This window comes from Centroberyx affinis, unplaced genomic scaffold, assembly GCF_046629955.1.
Source record: "Centroberyx affinis isolate AG114_WGS23_722 - 3 ecotype Tasmania unplaced genomic scaffold, CSIRO-AGI_Caff_v1 ptg000046l_1, whole genome shotgun sequence".
In the NCBI taxonomy this organism is placed as follows: Eukaryota; Metazoa; Chordata; class Actinopteri; order Beryciformes; family Berycidae; genus Centroberyx; species Centroberyx affinis.
The window spans coordinates 768,722-779,646 of NW_027278759.1; the positions used below are offsets into that span (position 1 = coordinate 768,722).

At 42.0% G+C, this 10,925-nt stretch overlaps 2 protein-coding genes across 2 annotated transcripts; one reads left to right on the forward strand and one right to left on the reverse strand.

Annotated features, from left to right (window-relative positions):
- Positions 1 to 832: 832 nt before the first annotated feature.
- Positions 833 to 2,370, reverse strand: LOC139643280 (1-phosphatidylinositol phosphodiesterase-like). Its single transcript, XM_071518413.1, has 3 exons — positions 2,306 to 2,370; positions 1,185 to 1,755; positions 833 to 1,099 (listed from the first exon to the last, which is right to left on the reverse strand). Exons 1-3 carry the CDS (start codon positions 2,368 to 2,370, stop codon positions 833 to 835), a joined length of 903 nt encoding a protein of 300 aa, XP_071374514.1.
- Positions 2,371 to 7,551: 5,181 nt separating this feature from the next.
- LOC139643135 (protein rapunzel-like) lies at positions 7,552 to 9,668 on the forward strand. Its single transcript, XM_071518308.1, has 2 exons — positions 7,552 to 7,635; positions 8,587 to 9,668. The coding sequence occupies exon 2, from the start codon at positions 8,647 to 8,649 to the stop codon at positions 9,334 to 9,336; it is 690 nt and encodes a 229-aa protein (XP_071374409.1). The 5' UTR covers positions 7,552 to 7,635; positions 8,587 to 8,646; the 3' UTR covers positions 9,337 to 9,668.
- Positions 9,669 to 10,925: the final 1,257 nt, after the last annotated feature.

Genomic DNA, 10,925 nt, shown 5'->3' on the forward strand with positions numbered 1-10,925 from the left:
GGGAGAGGTGTCTGTTGAAAATCATCTTCATCATGACACCCATGAAAAGAGATTCAGTATCAGGTCAGGTCTCAGGCTGCTGTTGATTTTCTCCAGTGGGATGGTAAATTGATACTATTTATTTTTTTAAAGCTTTTATGGCTTAACCAATGGACAAATCACCATTTGTGTGTGAAAACAGCCATTCTGACACAAAAGGCAGTCGTTTTTTACTAAACATATTTTTCTTGAGGTTTATACTCAAACTCCACATGTTGCCAGTTTACCAAGTATACTTTCTGATTTATTTTTAGATTTGTATGACAAATATTTAGTTGCCAATACCTCGAGTGAATGTTACATTTAATCATGTTCATTTCATTGAGGCAACACTTCACCATTGTGTTTTGTGTCCACAGTAATGGGTCGTGGTTTCAAATGCATCACCTTTTAGCGGGCACTAAACTTGAAATGACAGCTTTGCCAGGAAATTACACACGATCACTCCATTTCCATTTGGTTTGTGGGTGTGGCTTCATCATGTGCCTTTCACCAAAAGTGAAAACATGTTTCTAGAAGTACATTCTCTATTCAGTTTTCATTTTGTCGCTGTAAAAGGACAGGTACTAATTGATTGTAGTGTCACTGATCAATCTACTATTCCCTCTGGGCAAGTGCATGATTCTGGCTCAGACTGCGCTAACAATTCAACTAGTGTAAGGTCATGGGATGAGAATGCCATGAACTGAAATTAATTAACTGTTTGATCGATTTCTTAGTGAACAAGTTATGTATTTCAAACTTGTCTTGCTAGGAATTGAGTTAGAGGCCTGTCCTCTGTTTGTGTCCTCTTTTAGTTGAAGTCAATGATCAGTTGAATGAGAGGAGCAGCTGGGAAGTCCATGGTTATGATCCCAAAGCGCAGGTTCTGGTCCATCTTGGCCCTCAAGTAGTCGTACAGTCTTGTATTGATTCGCTGTGCGACGGCATTAGGGTAGGCAAACACACCAGCGCCACTGGCGTAGGTGAGAAAGATGTGGGCCTTGTTTCCCACCGGTGCGGCCTCCAGGTGTTCAGTCACGCTTTGCCATTTCTCTTTCACATGCAGGAGTGTGGGAACCTATAGGGAACAGCAACCTTTTAATCTCTAAACAGCATTTGTGGTCAATATTGAGGATATTACCAGAGTTAGAAAGCTTTCATACCTTCCAGTCATCGGCTATGTCCAGGGAACCATATCGCATTCCCAAATCTGGCCCAGAAAAGTCTTGCAGGACAATGAGCTTCCCTCGGGCCTGGCCCATGGTGGGGGTGAGCCGGCTGTGCCACAGCAGGTCCCAGTGGGCGTAGCTGTGGATGTAGCTCACCACGGCGCCGTAGATGTCGTACGTCTCGCTGAACTCCTCCTTCAGACGCATCAGCACGGTCTCGCTCGGGTGCTCGCGCAGGAAGTCGGCCACGCCCTCCAGCACGTGGCCGAAGTGCGCCCGCTGGTAGGACACCCCGTGGTGGATGGTCAGGTTCCCCCTGACGTGACGAACGCGGACGTCCAGGAAGCGGACGCCGGCGCGGAGCTGGGACGCCAGACTCCAGGACTGGCACTCGGCGAAGGCCCCGCCGTACAGGGCCATGGTGTTGTGGGTCCCGGGCATGGTGACCTCGGACAGCGGCCGGCCGTCGGGGATGCCCGCCATCCAGGAGGGGTTGAGGAACTCGGGGCTGGATGTGTCGTCATAGTCGGGTCTCTGAACACCGCTGTAGCCCAAGCCAACAGCTCTAACAAATAAGAGAGATTCGTCTAGTAAATGTATCAGACAAACATCAGCCAAGGTTGTCATGGGAGTTTTTCCTTGTTCTCATTGAGGGTCTAAGGTTGTGGGGTGTCATTACACTTTATTGTTTCATAACGTGGGTGTTGTGAAGCCCTTTGAGACACTATCTGTGATCAAGGGCTGTACAAATAAACTTGACTTGATTGAGGTTTAGTAGGTTGATCTAGGGACATTCTTTGATAAATTGTTTGCCCAAGTTAAAGAGGAATATAACTGAATTTAAGCATTCACATAGTTTTCCTGAGTCAGACACATTCAAACATTTATTATGTTCTCCTAAAGCCAGAAGCAATTAGTAGAAGTTTGACCCTTCTAGCTGTGGGATTTCTTCATCTTCACATGCACAGTAGTAAATCTAAAATGTTAATGTCATATAAAACATAAAATGGAAACATAGACACACATACATCAGAATTCATTGTTATGATTATATATGATCAATGTTATCAGTTTGGGGCATCTTTTCCACTATCTTTCCACAATAATATACTCACCCCACAAGGACCATTAGCTCAGTGAATAACATCTTCAGCGGGCCTTGTTTGGTGCTGTTTATCATGTATGATTCTTCAGTTATGATCACAGGGTCTATGCTCAAGAGAAGGCAAAGTCAAGGAGAATACAACTCAAGTCAGCATTTAGTTTGATGAAATTAAAATGAATAGACTGGTCAATATAAATGAATCATTTAAGTGGTTAGTGAATATCAGCAGAAAATGTGTGACTATAATCCAAACATCTATTCTGACTTGTTTATTAATTACATTAGTTGAGATATATTTAGAGAATGATATTAAGAAGTAGTTTTTTTTTCCACATTTAAGTTCTACAAATTTGGAATATTTTACTGCCTAAAATGTTGACAGTCTGGAACTACGATGATGCTCATGATATGAGATATTATACATGGTTGTAATAAACCTGGCTTGCTTGTTGCTGGCAGGGTTATTGCAAATAAAACTTTTCCACCTTTAATCTTTGCTCATATTTCTTGACCTAGTTCCTCTCTGTGCTCAGTCATTCAAGGGCTACATAAATATTGTTAAATCTTTTGTGTGGCTGTTGTGGCTTTGACCCCTGCACTCCTTATTGATTGCCTGTAATGTTGGCAGTCTAGCAATTTAAACTTATTCTACTGTTACACTTAGCAACAGGGGTCATGAGTCACTCTGGATAAGGGTATCAATGGCTGAAATACAAACATATCACAGCAGTACAATTTAGTTAGAACTTAAGGTAAATCTACTAAATATTTGTTGAGAATAAAATAAAGTTAAATACATATTAACTTCCAGTCTAACTGTTTCCCACGCTAGGATGCACCTGCACGTTGCTCAAAAAAATAACATTTTCCCATCACAAAAGCATGACAGCTAATAAAAAAACCCCAAATGGGAACAATTAGGTGGCCGGGCCGGGGGTGAACTCGGCTCACCCCTCTGGGGCCTGTCAATGGCAGGCTTAACCTTTCTAATCCCAAAAACGAGAACCAAATCGTGAGTCCGCTGCTCCTGCGTGTGTGAGCTGAAGTTTACCTGAAACCGAGCGGTGGTCGTCTTCAGCCTGGCAGCCTGAGGGAGAGAGAGAGGGAGAGGAGGAGGAGGAGAGAGGAGGGACAGAGGCAAAGTGACATAGCTAGTGAGCCGACCTGGGATGTTGATGTGGCACATGCCATGGGGGAGCAGCTGAGTGCAACGTCAGAGCGTTTGGTTGGGTGGGTGTGGAGGTGAGGGGGTGAGGGGGGGTGTGGGGGGGTGTGGGGGGTGTGGGGAGGGGGTGTGGGGAGTGGGTGGGGCTGGGATGTGTGCGTGTGACTGATCACGCCACTCTTTCAGAATACACAGTCCGCCGTGTTCACAACAAACACAAAGTGAAACATGACAGCAGAAAACACACACACACACATCCTTATCACATTGCTGTATCACAGTATTTAGAGTCTTTGTAACACACACAGGTGCAAAGTAACTAGCAGATTTGGATTTTTGGAGTAATGGAGGTGCTGGTTTTGAATGCTTAGTAATGTGTGTGTGTCTGTGATTTTACTTTATTTGAATATGAAGGGTTCACTCCCACTTGAATAGTCTTTAAGTCAGGCGAGCAGTGAGGGAGCCCCACTTGACTGAGCTGCACAAAAAATAAGTAAGCATTAATGAAAGGAATAATGACTTTTTCTTACCAAAACCAAACATGGCAAAGCTGACAGCCAGGAAAAACACCACAGAACTCCTCATCGTGATTGGTAGCTCTGCCGCTTCTGAAAGTCAAAATGAAACACATCATTCCCAATATCGTCATGGCTGGATGCAGGGCAGAACATGATCTTGTCTTCTCACAAGCTGTTATTGGCCACATGAACACAATATCTTCATGTATTTTTCAGCAGTTCCAGCTCAGGTCCATCAAACTCGTTGGTCCTGCTGCCTATCAAAAAGAGAGACGATGGAGAGTGGAGTAACACACACTGTTGTATTTTCCTCTGAAGTGCAGGGAATCAAACCCCAAATTTTAAAGCCTGTAAAAAGAAACAGGGCTCAGTTCCCACACATATCTCCTCTGCATCTTTCCTTAATGTAAACAATTTGGCCAAAGGACTTTTGCCTACTCTGTCCTTTATTTACTCTCTGGAGTTTTTACTGTTGTCCTGCCAAGCAAAATTACATGTTACAGAGGTGATACGTCTGTAGGAGCTTTCTTTCACCTAATGGATTCAAAAAGACAGATTATGATGTTCTACTGATATGCAGGAATACATGTATTAATATAAAGTTACAGTTGGTAAAGTTAGCTAGCTGAATTTAAATCCTGGTTTGGCCAATTAGTTGGTAAACTGCCTCAACAATAGCTAGCAGAGAAAGCTGGCAAATGTAATAAGCTGTATGTAAGTGAAAGTGACAAATATTCTTTTCCATTATAGTTGTATCTTATTTATCTTATTTATAGTTTTATTTACACTCACCTGTGAATTTAGATCTTAAATCAGGGATTTTAAACAGCTCCTTGTTTCCTGTCAGTGTGTGAGAAAGAGGGAAACTAAACAACCCCTTTGTTTGTGTCCAGAGTCTATGTGTGGATTCGATTTATATGTCCAAAATATTGGCCGATACTGTGTGTGTGTGTGAGAGAGAGAGAGAGAGAGACAGAGAGAGAGAGAGAGAGAGAGAGAGAGAGATAGAAACAAACAGATGACTCAGAAATCATCAGAGATGTAGCGAGGGCAAACAGGTGAGTGACCGATTGTATAGATTACCGTAATCTTTCACAGTTTGTGAAAAAACACAATAGTCGAATTCCAGATTTTTAATGACAGACTTGCCAATTTCAGAGAGAGAGGGACGAAGATAAGGAGAGAAACATGGAGAGACAGGCAGAGAAAGAGAGGGAGAGTAGTAAGAAAGAGAATGAAAGAGAGAGACAAAGTTGGGGGAGGGTTTGGTCTGGTTTCTAGCTGTGGGATTTGTTCATCTTCACATGCGCAGTAGTAAATGTAAAATATTAATGACATGTAAAACATAAAATGGGGATGCAAACACACATACATCTGAATTAATTCTGTTACGATTATGTATCATCAATATTTTCCGCTGTCAGTCAAACGGGGTTTAGTGGTATTAGTTTTGTGAAAGTGAACACTGTCTGCCCTGCTGCTCACAATATTTCTTAAAAATATGATAAAATTAGGTAATTCTTTTTTTCCTTTTTTTTTACCCTTGTCCTTTAAATCTTTGTTCAGAAACACATGCCATCATAGAGAGACTAGATGGTAACTGATTTCCTGTCAAAGAAAATGTCAAGGAACTGGGTTGAGAAATGCTTAGTTAATAGAATTCATATATCCTGTGAATCTAGCTTTTTGGATTCACACCCTCCACAATGTTGGTGTTTGCTTTGGTATCACAGTGCCAAATAACATAATGTCATTAGCAAATCAAAGTTGGTTCAGACAGTGAAGGATGAAATTTGAATCTGGTGAATTACTTTACTATCACTCGTAATCACTTGCTTTTGGATTGGCTTGCCTGCGTGGGTCAACTGCAGGTGACGGTTTTCCCACAGCATTTCTTATCAGTCAGTGAAAGCCAAATATTACATGGTCTATTTATATTCTATGCATTGTTATTATGCAACCAAAAGAACTGTACAGAATATTGTCCAGAGCTATGGTGGGTATCAATAGGACAACATTGGTATCAGTTGAGGTAATTGGTGTGGTATTGACATAAAAAGTGGATACAGCAATATCTACACCTGCTTCATAGATTTTTGCATGTGACAGGATATTTTAAGAATGTGCGACTGGCATATTTTGACTATTCATTCTTCTCAGTGAGCTCGCCTGCTGTTCTAATGGAACAAAATAACAGAAACACCCAGTGATATCTGAATATCAAGTACCTAATAAAGAGTCCCTTTGTCTTCTGAACAGCTTCGGTCCTCCTTGTAATGCTTCATACAAGTCCTTTATTTTTCTGTGTGTAGGATTTTCATTAGGTCCTTGTTGAACTGTGCAAAAAAAAAAAATCAGTATCATCATCCTACTTGCAGTAGCCTATGATGATATTGTCTTCTCTCAGAAACGATTGATAGACCAGGTCCATAAAGATGGTAGCCTCTTGAGTTGACATTACTGCCAGCAAAGCTCCAACAGGCCATCAACTATCTGCAACCGTCCCACTGGACCAGAAAAGTGTCCAGGAGTCTTTTACAAATGCTTGGAATTCATGTTTTTAGACCAGCTTCATACTTTATTTTATACCTCTCCTCGGATAACCTGGGGAGGAGGTAGGGGAGCGGGGAGCACAAGGAGCAGGGCTCGGCTTGGAGGGATCAGGGAGTGTGTGTCTGGAGATTATGTGTGTGTGTGTGTGTGGGCACATGGAAAAATCTGCAGATGTTTTCCCACTTACTTTCTTATCACTGAGTGAGAAGTCAAACATTAAACAATAGTCTTGTCCTTGTCCATTGAACAATATTTGGTCAGCTGTTAATAGAGAATCTATACCCAGAGTTTACATAATAATAGGAATGCCTCCACTGTGAATTAAATAAACGGACCAGATGAGTCCAAGTGAAAGCTATAGGAACTCCGTAGCTCAACTTGTTTCCGGTTGAAACAGACTGTCGAGGTGGGATGCAACATAGATTGTTCAAAAGAGGGCTGGGGTGAAACAGAAAACGTGAAAAGTGTCTCAGAAGAACAGGATGACCTTTGACCTTTCATGAACAACTGTAGACATCACCCTGAAACCTTTCTGTTTTAATTTGATGTCAGTTAAATAGTATACGGATATAAAATAAGGATGACCCTTAATGTCATAGAATAATGCTTATTATACTTCTGGAAAAATATAGCTTCCAAGTATTTAAGTACTTTTATATTGAGTTTTTTTTATTATTCAAATCAAAATAAAGCATCAGAACAATTAACCAGGGTAAGGACATAAAAGCATCGATTCTATAAAGTGGGACAGTGTCTTGGATTTGAAGCCTTTTTCACTAAGTTCGGTCTCTCTGTCCATGACCTCTGTGGTGTCTGTGAACCCACACCAGTTTAGAAGGTGTGGCTATGATTTGACCAAAACAATGAAGAGGATGCCCTGCCTTTCCCTGCTTACATTACAGCCTGTGTGGTTTGCAGCTGCAGTGCATTTGCTAGACTCCCCGCCCCCACCCAATCAGCACAGGGCAAAAATGAGTCACTTCCATGTTCCTCTGCCCTTATATGGCACAAAGAGGCCGTCCTTATTTGACTGGGGAGGAAAATGGTGGACAGGGAAGTCGGACAGCTTCAGTAGACAGAGGGATACCAACAGTTTAATCTCGGGTGAGTAAACAAATACAGCCTCAGGGCTTTCGAATGTGTGACCTCAAGGATGTTTGAGTTCTGTGTGATGGCAAATTCAGCTTGGACAGATGGAAGTCACAGAAAAATAAGTGCGCATGATGTTTGACTAATGTGTATGGCTGGGAATCAGGAAATGAGTGCAGAGTACTAAAAACAATTAAAGCAGCTCCTCCTCAGTTTAATTAACGGTGTCAAACGGACACTATAGGTCATTTGAGCTGTTTGAGAGGAAAAGACCAAAGGCCAAGATCCGTAACCATTTGTTTATTTTCAGTCTTTCTTGTGTTGCTATGAAGACACACCCACTGTTGTCCCTTAGTTATTTTTCCAGCAGAGCAGCCTTACGGATGAGTAACGTCACAAATATGAAGATTAATTGTGATCTGTGGCTGTGGTCATACAGAGTAGTAGTGTACTGCTGTTCTGTGTGATTTGTTTTAATGTACTGTATGATACTTGCCTGTACCGTACATCAGAACTTCATTATAATTAACAATATATTACATATTCATCCCTTAATAACTGAAAATAATACTCTAATTTGTTTTATGTTTACCAGAATACTTAATTTTGACATTGTGGAGGAACGATTACAGTTTTCTTCCCCTGCTCATTTCCTGAAGCTCTGCGGTCTGTTGTGGCTAACACCGGGCCTCACTGTCACCTGTTGCCGTTAAGAATTAGGGTGTAAGATGACAGGGTGACATGTGTTGTGGTCTCAGCAACCTGAGACACAGCCTGAAGCGAAACAACATTTGATAGTCAAAGACCAATCCTTTAGTTAAAGCTCTAGCCTACTGTATTTGGAAAGGGTAAAGGCTACTTTACCTGCAAGTGATTTATAACTGACTGTATAGTCAGTAAGTGAAGGTACAAGGCACGGCATGGATCCAGTTTTACAAAATATGTGGTCCTGTTTTATCTTCCCAGCCTCCTGACTCACTTGTCTGGACCTTTGGAGTGGTGGGAGGCAGAGGAAAAGCAGCAGCCATGGCTGACTCTGGACAGATCAAGAAGACTGCAGTCAAGGTGTTGTGCTGCGTGGAGAAGGTGTCCTCCTTCGCCTCTTCTATTGACCCCCTCTTTGGCATCGTCTCCTCCCTGGTCGGGGTGGCTCGCAAGGGCCTGCTGGACGAGGAGGGCCATCCTATGGACAAGGACTTCCAGTCGGTCCACACCAAACTGGAGAGCATCTCCGAGAAGAACCGTCAGTGCCTGAGGCAGATCCGCATCGATGAAGTGAACGAGACCTTCGGCAAGTACGAGGAGTACATCAAGCACCAGTACGGCGCCTTCAACAACATGGTGGCGGTGGTGAGGAAAGACCCGGGGAACGCCCAGCGCTACATGGATGAATTTGAGAGGATTTACGAGAGAGACAAGAGTGACCTGAGTCTGGATGTGTACTACCGGGGCGTGATGGGCACCGGCTCGCTGTTCGGACGGCCCCTGCTGAAGGTCTACCTGGAGCACTGCGATCGCGACCGCAAGATCATGGAGCACCGCTGCTCCCACCTCGGCCACCTGTTCCACATCGGCCTCATGGCCCTCATGGCGTACACGGCTGTTACCGAGGACGATGAAGACGAGGTTCGGGACAAGTGGGCCAAGAGGGTGGAGGACATCCAGAAGAAAATGGAGGAGGTGCTCAGTCTGTGCAAAGAGGAGAGCAGCTCCTAAACATGGGCTGGAGGGACCAACACAGAGAGGCGGTCCTGTGGATTTGGTGATAATGATATGGGGAACAGAAGCCAACTATATACTCACAGCTGTGGACCAATGAAACAATACAAATCATGTCCTATATATTGGAAAAACAACCTTTTTATTTGTTAGTTGCACCTCATTTCCTTCTTGTATCATTTTGGTTATTGTATCTATGTTGGACCTTATTTTTGTTTCAAAGAGACCACTTGAGTTTGTATGTTTCAGCTGCATTGTGTTACCTCTCAGTAAATGCTGATGTTTTATACAATCGCTTCAATTAAAAGATATAAATTATTAGTTTATCACATCTGTGTGAGATTCATTTCATTTACACTATCACCAACAATTTACACAGAGAAGAATCATGCTTTACCATTTAGTAACATTTCTTAGTATAATATAACAGCCTAAAAGGGCATAGATCTGGATACAAGAGAACACACACACACACACACACACACACACACACAGACACACACATACACACACACGTGCGCACACACACCCCTTCCCTCCTCTAGAACAACCAACTGTAATATCTCTGCTAACTTTCACTGTATCCCTCTCACCCCATAACAATGTAGAATAAATAAATAAATAAAAGAATAAGCAGCTGCTTTTGAAACATAAGAAAACAATAAAGTTTTAATAAACATGGACTCACCAAAACATGGTATTTGCAAGTGCTCATGAACAATTTCTGTCTCTAACACTTATTCCATTTTGGAACTTGAATTGGTTCAATTCCTTTGTCTCTTCTCTTTGTTTAATACCTGGCCAGGAGCCGATCAATAGATGATTATGGTTTCTATTTCAGTAGCTGCCAGCATGAAGAAAATTCAAATGACAATTATGCAAGTAGGCTACATTTGGGAGGGGCACGAATAATAATATAATACTTCCATTGGCACAACCAGGAGCAAATTTCCAAAAAAGACAGATTAAGCAGGGAACCACCAATCTCCCTGACCTCCAAACATAATATACTGTGATACCTACTGAGTGTGGACAGTGGCATTAGGCTGTTAGCAGTGAGGTAAAGGTAAATAAAAAGGTGAGTAGGCCTCATCTATTACCTCCAAACAACCACAAATATAAACAAAAAATAGATTATATTTTCTTTTTTTCATTTTATGGGAAAACCTCAAAAGACCCTACTACCATATAACTAACATCTGTTTTATACTTCTTTTATACTTCTACCTACAGTGATGATGTGTGAAATGAATTTACCTCATAAAGATTTAAGTGGGTTTACCTTCCTTTACATGAGCACAACCAAAAGAAGATAGCACAACTGTGCCCAAAAAGCACAATTAAACAGGTAAACGCCAATATCACACACAATATATTGCAATACTAGGTATGGATGGTGGTATTCGGCTATAATATACTGCATAAAATGTTACTGGAAAAAAACGGCCCTTGTTATTGCTGTGGGGACTTATAGGTTTGTTTTGATATTTGTATAGCATCCTTCTTTAATATAGGCTGTTATAGGAATAATATAGCTCTTTTTCGTAATGGCACTCAATAGATGGGTCTCCATTGATCAAGTACAG

Coding starts and splice junctions, on each gene's coding strand:
- LOC139643135 (XM_071518308.1), top strand. CDS start 8,647: ATGGCTGACTCTGGACAGATCAAGAAGACTGCAGTCAAGGTGTTGTGC.
- LOC139643280 (XM_071518413.1), bottom strand. CDS start 2,370: ATGATAAACAGCACCAAACAAGGCCCGCTGAAGATGTTATTCACTGAG. Junction 1,756..2,305: donor GAGCTAATGGTCCTTGTGGG/GTGAGTATATTA, acceptor CTTATTTGTTAG/AGCTGTTGGCTTGGGCTACA. Junction 1,100..1,184: donor ACATAGCCGATGACTGGAAG/GTATGAAAGCTT, acceptor TGTTCCCTATAG/GTTCCCACACTCCTGCATGT.